This window comes from Trichoderma breve, chromosome 1, assembly GCF_028502605.1.
Source record: "Trichoderma breve strain T069 chromosome 1, whole genome shotgun sequence".
NCBI lineage: Eukaryota > Fungi > Ascomycota > Sordariomycetes > Hypocreales > Hypocreaceae > Trichoderma > Trichoderma breve.
The window spans coordinates 2,972,953-2,990,722 of NC_079232.1; the positions used below are offsets into that span (position 1 = coordinate 2,972,953).

Sequence of the window (17,770 nt, forward strand, 5' to 3'; positions counted from 1 at the left end):
CTTGTTCCTTTGAGATCCTTTGGGCCGACTGTAGGAGCGGAGGTGATGGGATTTGCAGCTGGTAGACGTAACGTTTACGTTTGAGCATACCTAGAGAATGAACGGACGCTTCAGGGTGAGGCTGAGGTTGTTAGTAGGCACTAGCGGTGTTCTGGTTGTTTTGGGGCCCTTGTCAAACTGTTATTTAAGCCCTGTGAGTTCTTTACTGGAGGAGTGCAAAACCCACAATTGACATTGGCCGTCGTGAAGCTGCAAGTAATTAGCGCATGTAGGATTTCTTGACATGTGAAACCTTCCAATGACAGGAGCGGTAACAGCAGATTATCAGTCTATTTAGTGATTTGCTGTGGTGTAGGGTATGGGTGGCTTCACCAGCAATTCACTTTGGCTTCCCAATAAAGGACGTCGGTCACTGGCAGCATTGTAGCCGTATAGATTGAATCACCAATTTAATCGATGCATACGGCTCTTGGTGCTTCTCTTGAAGGCGGAACTCTCCACTGGTGAACTCGACGAGGCTCTTGTCTTGATCACTTGGGTAGCTTCTCCTGTTTCCTCAGTGGCCGTTGATCAAAGAACCGAAAAGAGAAAAATCACATAATTATAATTGCTTAAACAAGAGAGTGTTTAGTCCATCCGCGACGCCTATACACATGGTTGTGATGTTGATTTATCCTTCAAATGTGTCCTCCGCGTAGAGTTCACATAAGGCTTACTATGAATACTACTGAACCGAGAGAAAAGAGGGCTATGGATTTTTCAGCTTCGACAATGGTCATTTAAGGTTATTCAACAGTCATTCTTTGGACTCATTACTAGCCATGATTGGATAGCCAAGATACCAGCGTGACAGGCAGCCGAATCTGAAGTGTTGTCTGAGCCAGCTGCCGGCCACCTCGCCAAACAATGCTCCAACTGGCACACAATTCTTCATTAATGAGGGCTTCTCACTACCGAAGTACCTGTATTAACCCACGAATAAAATTTTCACTCTTATAAAATACTCTTTGTGCCCACTTCTTCACCTACCTCTTCCTCCCTCAGCTTCTTCTCCCATCTCTTCCTCCCTCAACTTCTTCTGCCACCTCTCTCCTCCCTCAACTTCTTCTGCTCTCTGCATCTTGCACTACACACTTACGACCTGCTTCTTCTATATTTTTACTCTCTTAACACCATCACCATGCCGCTACAAATTACGTGCAAAGTGTGGTGGAAGCCCACGCTGCAAGGGGTAACCAACTATCGCTTTTGTCTGTTAACTGGGCGTGATAGGTAGCAGTTGGTTGTCATCGTACGGTTGGCTTTTTTTTGCATAACGCTGATAGACTTGGGGAATTTCCTGAAGACTTATCATGTCGGGTATCAGAAATTAGATTATATGGAAGTATAGCATAGCCCATATTGACTCAGATGGTATTGATGACGAACAAGCCAAGTATCTGAAAAGATGCTCGGTCTGTTGACCAATCCTCTGTGGCGTTTAGACGCAGTCTGAAACTATCCGAACTACAGAGGTTTGCCATCTACTCATAATCTAACCATGGTCAACCAGCATCTTCCCTAGAATACTCGAGCTACTTGTCTAGTCTAGTCCACTGCTAACAAAATGTCACGAAAATTTTCCAGGACTACTGAACTCATCCTGTTACGGATCCAAATGCCATCTTTTCTGCGAATGATTGACCAACAATGAACGATCTCGTAATGAGATTTATTGTGGCACATTATTGGGCACCAAGGCTGCAGAAAGCGAGCCGGCCTGAGCCACTGTCCATTCTGCTATCCTCCGCATTCCCGGTTTAGTATGCCTTCTAAATTCTAGCTCTTAGGGATTGCGATCACCACCCGAGCTACCTACAATTGATGCCAAGCCGTCTGCTGCAGTAGTACTATGAAGCGAGAGTCCCCTTGCCCTGGTGTTTGCTGCTGTAGGGAAAGAAGAATAGATGAGGGTATATCTATTTATATCCTCATGTAAAACTTCTACTTGGCATTCAGTTGCTAACATATTCATTCAGACGTAACCTTTTTTAGGAGAGCACGATATCCCATCTCACTTTACGAAGTTTCTTAATTTGTTCAACCATGGCTACCCAAGGACAATAGAGACTTGGCGCCTGTACGGCTTGTCTTTCTGGCTGAAAAGATGTGGCATAGCACCCATTCATGTCTTTTGCATGCTGCAATCAGTAATCACTCAGTACATATTCAGGCCAGCCGTACTTAGTTGTCTTGATACATGCAAAATGGTATAACGAGACGGAATCAGACTAACACGGACGCAGCAGGATCGATTCACTTGACAAAACTGATTTCATCATACTCAATTGTCTCGATTTTTGTCCATTCATTCTCAGTATCCCTCAGCAGCCCTCCCTACGCATCTAATTCACGTTGCTATTGTGTTGTCGGGGCTTACGGGTCCGCAAGGCCGGCACACGTCCGGCAGCCTCTCGACACGCCTCCTCGCCAAGTAAGTCGGCTTTGCTTGTAATATGAAACGAGCTGCCCCGTCCTTGGACCTCTATAACGCGCAGTACCACGGCAACGACGAGATTCACGCTTCTTGGTGTTTTGGTTTTCCAATTTTAGAGAGCCAATTGGCCAAATCAGCTGCAGGGCCCCCTACTACAAAAGTCTCCTCGAGTGCAACCTTTCACGCCAACCTTTTCACCACCGCAACCCACCACTTTCCAACGCTCTACAACTTTTGATCGAAAACTAACTCCCTATCTGCATCTGCATACCGAGATCTTTGGTATTTGGTCGAGGCCTCAAGCTTTACTCAATATCCTTGTTTTATTCTTCTTCTTGTCTCTTCTTGGTGTTCGACATCGCCATCTTTCCTTCTCGCCGGCTTCTGCCTGCAGCCGCAGCCTCCTTCCCCTGGAGGCCACGACTTCAGCATCACCTCGCTGAGAGTCGGGCAAGGACCCGAACTGCTATTCTGGGAGGCGAAGAGTCGTTTCTCACTCGTGCTCTCCTCAACTAAAGCTGAAAAGTTTCAGGCGACGACGTCCCCTGGAATTCGCTAGAAAGCTCGTCTAGCCCTCTTACCTTCCAAGACAAGCCATCGCAGCTTCCCCTTCTGAACCTCACAAGTAACTTCCTCTTCATTCTTCCAACCTCAGGCATCTGCTAACAGTTTCTACAGAAAGTACCTACCAACAGGAGTAGGTAAGCAGCTCATCAGTGCTCTTTGTACTGGATTTGCTCCTTCGCAGTCTCTTCACTTTTTGTCCATCTTCAAACACACTCTTTCGACCACCAGTCAACCTCAACACTGCCCTATCCGTTCCCTCTTGCGTCTGCTGTCTTCAATAGTTCCCCGTTGGAAGCCTGATCAAGGCTTTGTATGCATACAGACCTTTTCCTGCTCACTTGGCAGCTGTTTGGTAAGTCCGATTTCATATCTCCTGGTGAGAAGCATCCGCTACTCCCATATTACCTTGCTGTTCTAAGGCTCAGAGCAACTGTTTGATATCAAACACAACACCTCTTCCTTTATTGTTTCTTTTCGTATCAACCGATTGTTTATCCCCCTGGAGTTCTTTGCTGCACTACTTGGCAGCAAAATTCCCAGTGAACCGGTCTGCTATCCCATGCCCAATCATCTTCTATTCACGAGAGAATGTCTTCAAACCCAGTATCTACAAACTTCATTACGTTTCATTCGCCATCGGTCTTCATAGCGTACTGACAAGAACAGGTTCCAGTTGCAATCGCGCTTGTCTCGACGCTTATCCACACACAACTGCTTCATTCAGTGATTTACGCTGTTCTTCGACTGTTTCACTTCATTCCTTCCTTCAGGAAGAAACGACTAATGGCAATCATTCCTGCTGTCGACGAGTCCTCAATGGCCGGGAAAATCTACACTCCCGGCGAACTGCTCCGACTCAAGAATACCCCTATGAATAGAGAGCTTTACAATCAGCTCCAAGAAAAGCTTCGCCAAGATCAAGAGCTAGGTATGGATGAACTTCTACCTAGTCTGCTACGCTACTTGATTGCTGACCAACTGCTCTAGGTGAAGTTCTTCGCATGCCTCTTGAGAGCTCACTTGCTCGCATCATGGAGGAACCTGCCAATGTGCCTGCAGGCTCGGAGGGCGCTTCTCCCCGCCGTGGCGAATCTGCTAGACAGTTGGATGGTACTGAATCCGAATGGAGATATCGTGGCCGCAGCGACTCGGAAGCTATTGGGGGCCAGCCCATCTCCGCTCCGACTGGCCTGAGTGCCCAGAAGGATGAAGGTTTCCAACGATTCTACCGAGCAGTCGTGTCACCAACTCACGTTCGAGTTACTGCTGGCGGCCGCATCGTGCCCAACACACGCGGCTCTCCATCGCCCACAACTAGGTGGCCCAAAGACAAATCTGCGGTGGAAGGAGCTGAAAACAACTCCAACCGCCCGCCATACCGAGATATTCTCCAGCAAAGTCAATTTATTGTGCCTCAGCACCCCATGGGATTCTTTCCCCATCACGCCATGATCCCAGGCTTTGCGCCTGGAATGGTGCCTGCAATGCCTGGCATGCCTGGTATGCCTGTAGTGCCTGGCATGGCCGCACTCTCTGCGATGCCTCCAATGCCATCAATGCCTGCGATGCCTGCAATGCATGCTATCCAAGCAATGCCATCGGCGTCAGCGGCGCCAGGCGTACCAGCAGGAGCAAACCCATATCCCATTGTGCCGTGGCCATTGGGATTCAATATCTCAGGGCCAGGAGGAGCCGCTCAACCTTCTCTCATGGGCCACGCCTCAGGTCTTATGCCAATGCCACCAAACCCAACCACTGGTGATAGGCAGAATGAGACGGGAGCTTCAGAGAATGCAACCCCAACTCGGCCTCCCCCCCCTGAGAGTGGTGAGGTAGCCCGACCATACGTGCACAATGGACAATGGGTATTCCCTCCTACTGCTCACTTTGCTATGGGACCTCATCCCGTTCATCCCGCATTCATAGCTCCCTCAATGGTGCCCATGGTGGCTGGCCACAGGCTCATTCCCAACCATATAATGGCTCCTATGGCCCAGAGCAACGGACAGGCGCCGCAGGTATCACCACAGGCAGTGGCCTTGCCACCTCCTCTTCAAGTCCCCTCGGTACCAACCCCTACCCCCTCCAATGGACAGCATCAGTCCTCCATCCGAGCAAGCCAAATAACCAAAAAACAGCTTTCAGTTCTTCGTGCGTCCCTCAAGTGGGCAGAAGACCAGCTCCAGTACAACAAGCACCAGATTGATGAACGAACCATGGAGCTTCATGCAGAGTCGTTGCGCTATTCTATTGGACACTTTGAGAAGGTTCAAGATGAGCAGGCAGCAAATGAGAAACGGAGCCACCCAAAAGACCAGGCAAAGGACGACATGAGTGACTTCGCCTCTGCAGACGAACGATCAAAGTCTCCAGTGACTAGCAGCGTCAAACCTGAAAATAGCGGCGCTGAAAGCTTTACTAGCCTGCCAGAGGAGTCCTCCATGGAACGCGCTGACAAGGCGATGCCGACAGCTCAGCGGAAGGCTTTCACTTCCAGCCATGAGGAAGCAACAGTTCAGGCTGTCCCGACTGCCCAAATTCTGAGACTTTCCGATGAGATCGGTGCCAACAAGAGATCTTCAACTTTGCCTGTGACGGCAGCGCTGGCTCCTCCATTCCAACCTCGTGCTGTGGGCGGCCAGGATACCAGGGACGTGTTGCCTAGCTCTGGTCATCCCAAGCCCATATCTGGAGAGGATGAGTCTACTAAGCCTTATCTCGTTGGACTGCTCCCACCCGGTATGAGAGTCGAGCACGCCAGGGATACTGATTACATCTACCCACGACAGCTTACTGAAGATGAACTCCGAGCTCGTCACATGTACTGGGGTAAAGCTCCTCACCACCTTCAAAGCGGTCTTCCCAAGTTTGATGGTAAGAATTTCTATCCACCTTCACCAGACAGAAGCCAGTGTGGCGAGCATGAGTCGGAAGTCAGTCTTGGACAAGGATCTCTTCATACCAAGGCATCCCAAGTTGACAATGGTGATGGGAATGTCAGCGCTGACCCCTTTCAATCTTCTCGACATGATTCACGTCAATACGAGCGCGGTGGAGTGGGATTCACCACTGAGTCGAGTTTATCCCAGCATTCTGGAATGTCCACCAACGGTGGCGATCGTTCTCGCCAAGAGACCGGAAAAAATGCCCCTCGAGGAAGTCGTCATCAAATGGCTATGACTGGCAATCCCAACGCTCGCTCAGAGAGCGACAGTCCCGACGAAAATGACGAGAAGAGCATCGTGTTCAAAGGGCGCAACTCTTTGCGCCAAACTCGGTAAGTTAATCCTTTTTATCTACAATTTCTCATGCTAACACAAAGCCTTTATAGACCAAGGCCTCGCAGCGGCATATGGCACGATATGATGAAACGCGGTACGTCGAGCAGCGGCGCAGTTCCAGGAACAGTTTCCTCTACAACAGTTCAGGGCGTTCTACCTCACTACAGTGGCCATGCGACTGCGTCTCTCACTCCCACAGCAACCAACATCAGCTCATCTCGTGAGCAGACAATCAAGTCGGGAAATGCCAATGAGGGTGAACCGGCCAACCTTACTGCCGAGAGACAGATCGAAAACAGGCCCCTAGGAGATGGCAAGCACAATGCTTATTCCAGTGTTCAGGGGTCGAAGAAGCGAACCTCAATGCTTTGAACTGAGGACAAGTCGGGCTCTATTTTGCAACAAGAGGAGCCCAGTCCAAGATTCAATCGAATCATCTCTTATTGCAAGCACATTTATGGATTGTATGAGTACTTATTACGACTGTTACTTGATTTCGACATTATTTTCCTTTCAACTCGGTTGTCACTTTGTTTGCGACGAACAATCTGAGAATAGCATCATGTCAACCTCACCATTTCTCCATGGTGTCAAAGGGCGGCCAATCAGTGCTTTCTAACAGACTCAGGGCGCGTCACTTATTGTTAGAGTTTGGCTGTATCATGTACCATCTGCAGAAATTTCGGAAAAAGAGAAACAACCAAAAAAAGGGGGGTGTGTACGAAAAGGTGTTGATCATTGTGGGATTATTTTGTACAGAAAAGAAACACTTGCTTCAGCTACGAACGGCGTCTCCTTTGGAGCCTGCTTCCTGTTGCCTTACAGAGGGTTTGGACTTTAGAGGAAAATTACTCGCTAACCAACAAATATATTGCTTTGCTTTTTTTGCTAAACCTTTTTGCTCCGCTGATTCAATTGATACTGGTGAAAGGGTATACTCGGAGCCTCTTGGCACAATAATACTGCGTGCTAGCGAGAATGACTTGAATTCTCATAGTACTGGCCGTCTACGTAGATACAGAGCCTGATTGGAAACCAAGAGTTTTCGAGCAAGTGTCATGTCCCTCACCATCAAATTTCCAGCTTCGTTACAGAAAAGGCAAGATGAAAATCTTCGGGCGAGCGCAGAGTTTCGTGGTATGAATCTCAGTCGGGGTTCACTCTTCGCCAGTCGTATACCTCGAAAACCATGAATTTTGTTGGTTGACGCGGAGATTATCTAGCGGGGATTCACAAACTACGAAGAATGGAGACACAACCTACCTGCATATGCCTTTTCTTTGTTCAAGAGTCAAAGATTTGAGGCAGTCTACGAAGGCTGTGCAATGACAGCCCCTCGACAAATGAATCGAGTATGACAAGTCTCACTGAGACAGCAAAAGTGGAACAAGAGCCAAAAAAGCTTCGGGAAACACCTCCCATGGAGCATTTCACACAACAAGTTGGTGAAACGGCCATTGAGAATTGTAAAATTCTCGATTCATCTACCCTGCTGAGAAAGCCGGACCTGCAGGGGTCTCGGGTATCGCTAAAACGCCGGAGTATATATGCCCATTCCTTGCCCATCATTGTGCCATGGATGCATCACATGGAAAAACTGTTAAGTTGAAAAAAAAAAGATTCATCTCCTCGTCTCACCCAATTTTAAGATTTTGCTTTGAATTTAAGCAGAGATCTTGTTGGGGACACGGAGCTCACGGCCGACCTTGGAGCGGGACAGGATGCTCTCACGGTCCTTGTCGAGCTTGAGCTTGGTGATGACGACGTTGGAGGGGTGGATGCCCAGGGGGACGCTCTGGCCGCTGGCCTTGTCGCGGGTGACACGCTCGACGTGGATCACGTACTTGAGACGGTAGACGGAGGTGACCTTGCCCTCACGGCCCTTGTTGGAGCCACGGACAATGGTGACCTCGTCGTCCTTGCGGATGGGGATGCTGCGGACCTGTTGGCAAGAAAGATGTTAGTTTTCCACGATGAGGAACAGAGAAGAGCGTTTGTTTGAGGGAATACGAACGTTGTACTTCTCGCGCAGCTCCTTGCTGAGGGGAGCGCTCATGATAACACGGCGCTGGCCAGAGCCGGCCTTGAAGTGAGCGGCACGGCTCTTGCTCCTGGAGGAGTGAGTGTCTGTTCCAAGATGTTAACACAAAACATATTCCATTGATGCACAGATCATGAATACGAAAAGCTTACTCTTGTTAACCTTGACCATCTTGACGGTTGGATTTGGACGACGAGGAGATCCTGTTTTGTCGGTTGAGCGTTGGGTGATGAGGAGGAAAAAGAAGAGGGAAAAAAAGAGTCCAGCTAGAAAATTGTCGTTGGCCTGCCGCTGTGGGCGAAATTTTTGGCGAGCGGTGGGTTACCACGTGACTTTTGCTGCCCTACTTCTTGGTTCCGTTTCTGGAAAGAGGGCTGCGAGCTTAATGTGATTAGTCATTGAGCGCAGGGTTAGCTTGCTCCTGGTGGATGCAGCAGCAGCTGTTGGGGTTAGGTAAGCAGCGCGCTGGGTTTTCAATGAGGGAATGTGACCGTTTGAGGAAAAAGTGAAAAAGAAAGAGATCCCAAGGAAGGCGAGGGAAATTATGTGATGATTTGACTAGATGGATTCTTGATTTGCTCTCCAATCTCATCTTCGGTGAGCGGAATGCGTATCTTTAGTGTGCAAACTATTTATACAAAATCTCCCTTCCAAAAGGACGAAAGAGCTCCATTGGTTGTAATGTACAGAGGCCATCCGAGAACTCCTGGTCGTCTATCTATAAAATATCGTACAGAGACTGCAGCACCATTTTTGAGGAGCACCATAGAGGCCATGTGAATCTTCAATGCCTATTATTTTGCTATTTTGAGGCAGGAGGCATGAATCTGCCGTTGTTGTCATATCTCGCTTCTGCTTTTGGTTAGTAGTCGATCAAGGAAATAGACATCAACGGTCGTTAAATCGATGGAATCTTACTGAAGAATGTATAATTGAGCGTTACAGTCTCAACACCCTTCATGTTGATATCGTTCAACAGATCAGGGTCCAAGTAAAAGAACACGGGCATGTCCACTGTCTCGCCAGCATTTAACCTTTGCTCCTCAAAGCAGAAGCACTGAATCTTGCTAAAGTATGGCGCACACTGAGCAGGCGTCACGCTATACGTCGCCACGCCAATGATGTCTTGGTCGCCCAGATTCGTCGCCTTATAGAATGCCAGGGCGGTCTCTCCGGGAAGCACTCGGACCTCTCGCTGTTGAGGGACAAACTTCCAGGGCAGGATGTCAGATACGGCCGCATTGAAGGTGACTTTGATTCGATTCGCAGAAGTAACAGGAACAAGACGGCTGGAGAGGTCTTGGTTCTCTTCGCCGGACGTGCCGTGGGCTCGGACGGGCTGGCCACCCCAACCGGTGGTTGCGCAAATCTGCAGCGTATTTAGTCCATTGATCAATGCCATCCAGGGAAGATTTTGCGAACCATTTTGTAGAAAGGCACTGAGCCATATGCCAGAGCGAGCGTGCCCATGATCACGCTCATGGTATAGAAGCTATAGAAAGACATGAGCCCAGTGTTCCACGAATTGCTGCCCAGGAATGGTCTCCATACGCTATCGTCTTGTTCCTCTGACTATATTGCTCCCGCACCCGGTCCATAGACGGCGCATACGTGGCATTCTGTCGCGGCTGGTGTTGTATCTGCTGTTCTCGCCGAGGCCGTGAGTTTGAGAATTTGCGCCGAAAGTCTGCAAAGTTGGGCCGGCTGCTCTGTGGCCGCGCATGCTGGCAGAAGAAGCAAGCCCACTGCGACGAAGAGCTCGCCGTCCGTGAAGGGCCGTTGCGCACCAGGCGCAGTGCGTTGCTCATCTTTGGCTGTTCGTTTGCGAGATTTGCCCTGCGGAAGACTGGAGGAAGCAAGCTTCGATTTGGAGCTAGCGCCAGGATCTGTATATCCGATCCGATGCTCAGTGGCATGACATCTTGAATTTGGTGGGGCAGCGGTTCGGGGCGAATTGACTTTGGCTGTGCCGATGCAATGCTGTAAGTACCCCCACCGCCCCTACTCTATTTACACATGGCGAACACTCTTAGTAGTAGCTGTATCTTGAGGCTATATTCTCAGTCATTCAAAAAAGAAGAAAGAAATTTTGTTCGGTAGAATCTAATCTCATAAAAATGATTTTTAATTTCTCTGTCATATGCTGGCCTTAGCCGGGTACTTAAAGTCTAATGTCTGTTAAAATGTGCTATCAGTCTTGTATTGCAGCATGCCCTCCCCATCATATCGTCGTGAATTCTCGAGTAGCTCCATACGCTGTGGTAATAATCCCATAACAATGATAAAAGAATAAAAAGAATAAAACAAGAAGCATTTTTGAATAACACCTGGGATGTTTATGCCAATTTTTTGCGGGGTTGCTTCTTCTGGAAGCCATTGAGAATCGGTTTCACCACCCTCTGCCTTCCAGATTGTGCCAGTCTCTCCAGAACCTGGATAACAAACACCTGGATTGCCAGAATGATGAGCCGGAATAGATGATCCAACAGACCCAACCTTGGGACTCTTCCTCTGCTATAGGTGGAATCTCGGAACTCAAAGGGGAGCTTAGCCCCTAGGTGGTCCTGAGCCACCTGCAATCCACTGGTGAATCCGTCTTCGTGGAATCCATATCCGGTCCATGCCCCAACATAGCTGATTCCTCTCCTGTTCTGTATATAGCGCAGCATCCTTTGAGCGCGCACAGAAGAGGGAGTGTGCAGGGGATGAGTGTAGTAATACTTGCCCTGGATCTTGGATGGGCTGGGGCGATGGATTGGATTCAGAGTGACCAAAACATCGCCAAATGGATTTCTCGGGATGCGTTGCATGATGTTCATGTTGTAAGTTATGGAGACTTTGTCCATATTGGCTTTCTGTGTTGAGGGAGAAGACAATGTTAGGAAGTTCCAGCTTGACCATGCTCTTTTATTCTGTGGCATCAGAGACAGATCTGAATGGAGCACCGCTTCGTTCTGTGACGTCTGAAAGCAGGCTAGAATCGAACGCTCCTGCTCTGTAGCGGAGGGGCCGAGAATGGAGAGCGCCTGGTCACCGTGAGTGGCAAGGATAACGTGATCGAACACCTCCGTCTTGCCATTTTCAAGGTGCAATAGTACTCGTCCTTGATTGTCGTTGGACACATTTCTGACTGGGGTATTGAGGAACATGTGGTTGGGGGGGAAGCCCTTCATGACAGTATCGATGTATGAGCGAGCACCATTCTTGAGCGTCAACCACTGTGGGCGTAGGGAGAGGGTAGATAGCAGGTGATGATTCCATCTAATTGAATTGTCAGTATAAGAGCTGAAGAGATGCGGCAGCAGTGTCGACTCACAGGAAGCGGACCAGCATTGTTGCAGGAAACTCCAACGCGCATTTATCAGGACTTGTGCTCCAGATGGCAGCCGTCAGAGGAATCAAATAATCGTCCCGGAAGCCATCCGAGTAACCCTCACGCTGCAGGTACTCCCCAATGGTCAGCGTCTTGTGAACGTGATTCATCATGTTCTCTCCTCCATAGCGAGGCTCATATTCCTCATCATCTATGAGCAAGTCTAGCGCAAACTGGCTGAAGCGAATAATGTCAAATAGTGTCCTCCACATCCTCGGAGAGAAGACATTTCTCTTTTGGGTGAATATCGTGCTCAGATTCGTGCTCGCCCATTCAAACAGGCCCTGGTCTCGCGATACGCTAAAGGTCACCTCAGTAGGCTCAGTCGGGACTCCGATTCTGCTGAGGAAATTCAAGAAATTGGCTAGCCAGGGGATCAGCACTCGGAAGATGGCAATGGAACAGTCCCAAGTTCAACTCACGGTATGTCGCTGAATTCATCGCAATAAACCCAGCGTCAACGGCCGTCGTATACTTGCCGGCCTTCCATTGCACCGTGTTGGTGTGGCCGCCCAAGCGGTCTGCGGCCTCGTAAAGATAGACATCGTGATACGTTCTATTCAGGGCCCAAAGCGCAGCAATGCCCGAGCAGCCACTGCCGACAATGGCCACTTTCTTCCTGGCAAACCTGTCAACAGAGTGGCTCATAGGCGCGATGGTATCTTGCTTGGGGGCGACGGATGGTGAAGGGCATGGGAAGGGACTGGGGAGTTGGGAACGGCTTCAGCTGCCCAAAAAATACACGGGAGACGACTTGCACATGTCAGAGAACTCGACGTCCAGCAGCGGCCGGGACAAGGGGGGCAAAGCTGCCGGCGCCACCCATGGAACTGTGCATAAGTGTCGCGGCCCTGATTCGATGACGGGCAAGAGATAACATGCAGGAGAATCAAACAACTCACACATGCCGCGGTTCTGCTCGCAGGGGCATAGTCACTTGTACATGCAGCGATCTCCAGCAGGTACCTGCGCCTTATGTATATGTACGAGTACGGAGTACAGTACTTGCGTCTGTGCTGATGTGCGGAAGACAAAGCAAGGGATCGGATCACCACAGGAACACTTCGGGGATTTAGCAGGAGAACCCTTTGGTTTATGTACTCCTAATTGCTGCCAGGGTCTTGTAAATTGTCTAGGTGTGTTTTCAAGGATGAAAGCGGCTGAGCTACCTAGTAGCGCCACAGGTGGCTGACTTTAGAGTGACGGTTCCGATCAACATCGATGCAATTGCTTTCATCAAATGTTGGGATGCTACAGAACAAAGGCTCTCGCCTCATTTCTCGAAATGCCACGTACAGGCACGTTTATAATTGATGCATTAGTTCCTGCATCGACCAACGTAAGCCAACGGATTCGGCACATCCTGCCAAGGCAAATAAAGACGTGGCTGGCAACCAGACGGCAGCTGAAAATAAGCTATCCAACTTTACGGAGCTGTCTTAGCATGGCGGGCGGTTAACAACAAGGCGATGTTACGAGAGTCAGGTACTCTGTACTTTTGGCCAGGATTTGTTGCGATAACGCATCCGCCCAGCACCAAACTCGGCCTAGAACTGTGGTCTGATGCAATTCATGCTTCTACGTGGAGATGCATCAGTGGAGCATGAATGGTTTTTTTCCATTTCGCCTCCATTATCACATGCTTTGCAGCTGGTGCAAATCATAAGACGAATGCCTGTCGTTTCACCGGCATGGATCCGTCACCGCTTGACCGCCTTACTGGCCGAGTTCTTTTTGAGCAGTTGGTAATGCCTGGTAGCAGTACCAGTACTTCGTATCTCATGTTAGAGACGGACAGCCCAGGGCTGGCCCTTTAGCTGGCATGTCGAGCACTCAACGGGATCGGGAAACGTGGGAAGCGAATCTCCAATTCTTGAAAGCGCCGTGTAGGAAAACCTACATCAATCTCCCCGGCATCTCAACTGTGCGCCATTGACAAAGTCTAGACGCTTAGCCTTAAATTCTTCGTAGCCGGGTGGAATCAACTTAATGAAAAAAGAGAAGAAAATTTCAAATTCTGCGGGCAGCTGTGAGATAATATCGACCAAAAAGCACGGACCACCCTGAGCTTAGTCACTTGCCATATTTTAGCCGTGGCCTCATACTGCACGTGTTGTACGGTGCAATGCCCAGGCTGCATAAAGCGTAGGTTGGTACTTGGCCATGGGTAGAGACAAGGTACCCTGTCACGCACATAACGCACGTAAAGTACCTAGCTGCCCGCAGCAAACCAGTACCCCTTCTGATTGCCCAACCAGCCTGTCTTAGCCTTGAATGCGTACGTACGATGACGGCGCTGCTGTTCTCAGGCGGCCATTTTCAACATCACCAGAGGAACTCAGCCGAGCGCACATCGCAAGCATAGAAGCCGTCATCAGTCTCCCATTTCTGGACACCTCCAGCGAGTCGATTTTATCGCAACAGCTTACTGCGTCGTCTGCCTTTTTTTCTCCGCTTACTCCTGAACCCAACAACCAAGATGGCGAACCCTCTCGATACCGATGCTGGCTCCGAACTTTTCAGCTCGTATGAGGCGGAGCTCAAGCTCGTACAGGCCGATCTGGCGCAAAAGCTGGACCAGATCCCCGAACTGAGTGGTGAACCGCGCAAGGCTGCCGTCAGCCAGGCTGAACGCGCCCTGGAAGAGGCAGATGAACTGGTACTGTAACCCGTTGCATATATGCAGAGACAGGTCTAACATTTAATCGCCATCATAGCTTGGTCAAATGCGCCTTGAAAAGCAAAACATCCCTACGTCTGCACGAGCCAAAGTCAACCAGCGCTTCCGCAACTACGAATCCGACATCGATTCAAACCGCCGAAAGCTTACGGGCCTCGCCACTAACCGAGCCGCAATGTTCGGTTCACGCTACACCGACGAACCATCCGGATCAACGGATATCAATTTGGAACAGCGACAGCAGCTGCTGTCGGGAACTGAAAGACTCGACCGAAGCACACAACGACTTCTTAGCAGCCAGCGGCTCGCCAGCGAGACAGAGGCTATCGGAGCTGAAACGCTGGCCGATTTGCACAGGCAGGGCGAGACTATTCGCCATACGCACGACACTCTTTTGGACAGCGAGGGTTATGTCGATCGCAGTGTCAAGACCTTGAGGGGGATGGCTCGGAGGTAATGTAATCCAACATCAGCAGTGTCGAAGCACAGAATATTGATGATGAACAGCATGGCTACGAACCGAGTGATTACAATTTCCATCATCACTATCCTGGTGCTTTTGATCATTGCTGTGATTTTCAGCAAGTTTCGATGAAAGCCAGGGTCTTGCTTGGAGTTATGTCGGCGATTCGGAGTTAATTCAACTGGACTTTTTGCGTGCTTCTTTTCTTCTTCTTTCTTTCGCAACATACAGACTTGCACATATAAATGAACCTTGGCACAGACAGCAGGGGCCATAATAGCAGCAGCTCGAATAGAGAAAGTAATAGTGTTGAAGGCCCCTTTGAAAGCATGCACTAGTAGAGTGCACTGTTTACAGCTATTGTGTTTACCTTTTCTTTATCTCATACAAACAAAATAGAAGTGTATTGAGCAGCCAGAGTGTTTCCTTTATCAATAACAAAACTCGGGTGACAATAAAAGAGGCCTCGGGAATGTAAATGTACCTCCTACCACAGCAGCAGTGCGGAGTACTACGTAGGTACAGATTTACGGGTGGTTGGGCAACGGAGTGTGGGGTAATTCATTGTCTCAGCGCTACGGCCGAATTTATTCCGGTACAAGCCCGATGTTGGCCCAGACGCTTACGCGAGGGTTCCTCACGAGAGCTCAGACTTTGTCCAACCGTTTTTATTAGCCTCACAAAACTTTCTTCCTCGCACAAACCACTCGAACCTCTCCGCATCCTCCACCCTCTCTACCTCCCAACACTCTCTTCCCTTTCTTCTTCTATTCTTCAATTTTTTTCTTCTCTATTGACAGTGCCTATACGCACTTACTCTGTCTTCTTTGAACCCCTCTATTTAAAGCTCGCTACGTGGTCGACGTGGCCTCACGGCCCACCATGTCTGAATTCCTTGGGTATGCGCGAATGGCCTCAACTCACGTACCGTGTCCCTCAAGCTAACAAGCGAGCTTCCAGATCCCGTATCTCCCTCATCTCCAAGAGCGATATTCGGTGAGAATCTATGCTCCTGATTCACCAAGACGGTCACTGACCTCTAGTGGAGCTACGTGGGGACTTTGCACGAGATCAATTCGGACGAGTCGACAGTGTCTCTCGAGAATGTCCGCTCATTCGGCACAGAGGGTCGCAGGGGTAGGCCTGAAGAGGAGATAGCGCCATCAGACCAAGTCTATGAGTACATCGTTTTCCGCGGAAGCGATGTCAAGGATTTGCGAATTGAGGAGCACCCCGCTATCAAGGAGAATAAGCCTCCTGTCATGCCTGACGACCCTGCTATTGTCGGAGTAAGTGATGTCTCTTTCTATTTCTGCCAAGATCTTTATACCCTTTCATGATGAAATATTGCGGATGTAAACTTTTTGTCACGTCGGAAAGCGCAAAACCATGTCGAGATTTCCGTTGCCTTCCTTCTGATTGTAAAGGATCATATTCACTGTTTTTTGAAATTCGTACTTTGAGAGCTCCGTTCTAACAAGTCGATGCAAAGGCCCGAGCTCGTCCTGGAGCGCAAGGACCAAACCAAAACGCTCCTGCTGGAGCTCCCCCCGGTGCCCCCGGCTTTCCACAACACCAATATCCTCCCAACCAGTTCTACGGTGGCCCTCCGCCTCCGGGCTCTTGGGGACGAGGTGGACCTGGCCCTATGGCTGGACCAGGTTTTGGCAACGCACCATTCCCTCCGGGACCTCCACCCCCAGGCTGGTACCCTCCTCCAGGCCAAGGCTTCCCGCCTGGACCTGGCGGTCCAGGTCCATGGGGCAACGCACCGTTTCCTCCGGGACCCGGTGGTCCCCCAGGCTCTGAAGCTCCTCAAGGTCAGCGGGCTGCACCTGAGCTCTCCGCAACCCAAGAGTCAAAGCCTCCTGCTGGACCCGGGGCAGACAAGTCGAAGGGAGCTCCCCAATCAGAACCCAAATCTCACGCTCAAGCAGCGAGACAGCCCTCCAACGCGCCTGCTCCTCCAGTTGAGTCTAAACCGTCGGTGGAAGAGGTTAAGGCAGTTGCCACAACACTGGCATCGAACGGAGCTGCAAAGGCAACTGATGCGTCCAAGGGTATCCCTACTGGTCCCAAATCGAACCGTGTCCAGCCAGTTTTGCCTCTCACCGGACCTGCATCCAAGCCTTTCCAGCCTCCCTTTGCGGCAGAAAAGGCTTCCCAGGCGGCTCCTCAGTCCGCAGCTGCTGGACCAAGCAGTGTACAAGATGCTACGAGTGCGGCTAGAGCAGCCGTGGCGCTGGCGATGGCACAACTGAGCAACACTGGCGGGAATGCTATGGATAACCTGACCACCAAGGTCCAAGAGATGCGAGTCAACGCCATTAGAGGTGGCAGCGCAAATCGTGGCCGTGGACGAGGTGGCCGCCCAGCCAAGGTGGAGGTCCCCGACGCAGACTTTGATTTTGCTCAGTCAAACGCCAAGTTTAACAAGGAAGACTTTGTTAAGGAAGCCGTTGGGGGCTCTCCGTCGCACGAGGCTCCTGCCGCGTCTGCAACAGAAGGCTCAGAGACTCAAGATGGCACCACTCCTGTGGCATACAACAAGTCGACGTCGTTTTTCGACAACATTTCCAGCGAAGCCAAGGAGAGAGCCGAAAACAATGGCCAAAAACCTGGCGGACGCGAGTGGCGCGGCGAGGAGCAGCGCAGAAACATTGAGACGTTTGGCCAAGGAAGCGTCGACGGTGGATACCGAAACTACCGTGGTCGTGGTCGCGGACGCGGAACTAGAGGAGGCGGTCGCGGCTTCAGCCGTGGTGGACGGGGAGGTCCTCGTCCCCAGTATCAGTCGACTGCCGCTGGCCAGTAAGATACTATTTGGTATGGCAATTCCGAATAGGTTCAAAGGCTGCAACCCCCGAGAACAATTCACCATACAAGTCT

At 50.2% G+C, this 17,770-nt stretch overlaps 6 protein-coding genes across 6 annotated transcripts; 3 read left to right on the forward strand and 3 right to left on the reverse strand.

The window, feature by feature from the left end:
- Positions 1–3,826: 3,826 nt before the first annotated feature.
- T069G_00915 (uncharacterized protein) lies at positions 3,827–6,696 on the forward strand (the record flags this gene model as incomplete). Its single annotated transcript, XM_056168125.1, has 5 exons — positions 3,827–3,971; positions 4,031–4,543; positions 4,724–4,870; positions 4,970–6,320; positions 6,375–6,696. The coding sequence occupies 5 exons, from the start codon at positions 3,827–3,829 to the stop codon at positions 6,694–6,696; spliced, it is 2,478 nt and encodes an 825-aa protein (XP_056033441.1).
- A 1,291-nt stretch (positions 6,697–7,987) lies between these two features.
- T069G_00916 (ribosomal proteins l26 eukaryotic, l24P archaeal domain-containing protein) lies at positions 7,988–8,536 on the reverse strand (the record flags this gene model as incomplete). The annotated part of the gene is made up of 3 exons (XM_056168126.1): positions 7,988–8,266; positions 8,339–8,451; positions 8,518–8,536. 3 exons carry the CDS (start codon positions 8,534–8,536, stop codon positions 7,988–7,990), a joined length of 411 nt encoding a protein of 136 aa, XP_056033442.1.
- A 631-nt stretch (positions 8,537–9,167) lies between these two features.
- On the reverse strand, positions 9,168–10,173 carry T069G_00917 (cytochrome c oxidase assembly protein; the record flags this gene model as incomplete). Its single annotated transcript, XM_056168127.1, has 4 exons — positions 9,168–9,217; positions 9,284–9,734; positions 9,788–9,857; positions 9,917–10,173. The coding sequence occupies 4 exons, from the start codon at positions 10,171–10,173 to the stop codon at positions 9,168–9,170; spliced, it is 828 nt and encodes a 275-aa protein (XP_056033443.1).
- A 528-nt stretch (positions 10,174–10,701) lies between these two features.
- On the reverse strand, positions 10,702–12,386 carry T069G_00918 (flavin containing amine oxidoreductase domain-containing protein; the record flags this gene model as incomplete). Its single annotated transcript, XM_056168128.1, has 3 exons — positions 10,702–11,626; positions 11,682–12,102; positions 12,161–12,386. The coding sequence occupies 3 exons, from the start codon at positions 12,384–12,386 to the stop codon at positions 10,702–10,704; spliced, it is 1,572 nt and encodes a 523-aa protein (XP_056033444.1).
- A 1,831-nt stretch (positions 12,387–14,217) lies between these two features.
- On the forward strand, positions 14,218–15,013 carry T069G_00919 (uncharacterized protein; the record flags this gene model as incomplete). The annotated part of the gene is made up of 3 exons (XM_056168129.1): positions 14,218–14,397; positions 14,456–14,871; positions 14,926–15,013. The coding sequence occupies 3 exons, from the start codon at positions 14,218–14,220 to the stop codon at positions 15,011–15,013; spliced, it is 684 nt and encodes a 227-aa protein (XP_056033445.1).
- A 750-nt stretch (positions 15,014–15,763) lies between these two features.
- On the forward strand, positions 15,764–17,696 carry T069G_00920 (scd6-like sm domain-containing protein; the record flags this gene model as incomplete). The annotated part of the gene is made up of 4 exons (XM_056168130.1): positions 15,764–15,780; positions 15,842–15,877; positions 15,930–16,170; positions 16,374–17,696. 4 exons carry the CDS (start codon positions 15,764–15,766, stop codon positions 17,694–17,696), a joined length of 1,617 nt encoding a protein of 538 aa, XP_056033446.1.
- Between the last annotated feature and the right edge of the window lie 74 nt (positions 17,697–17,770).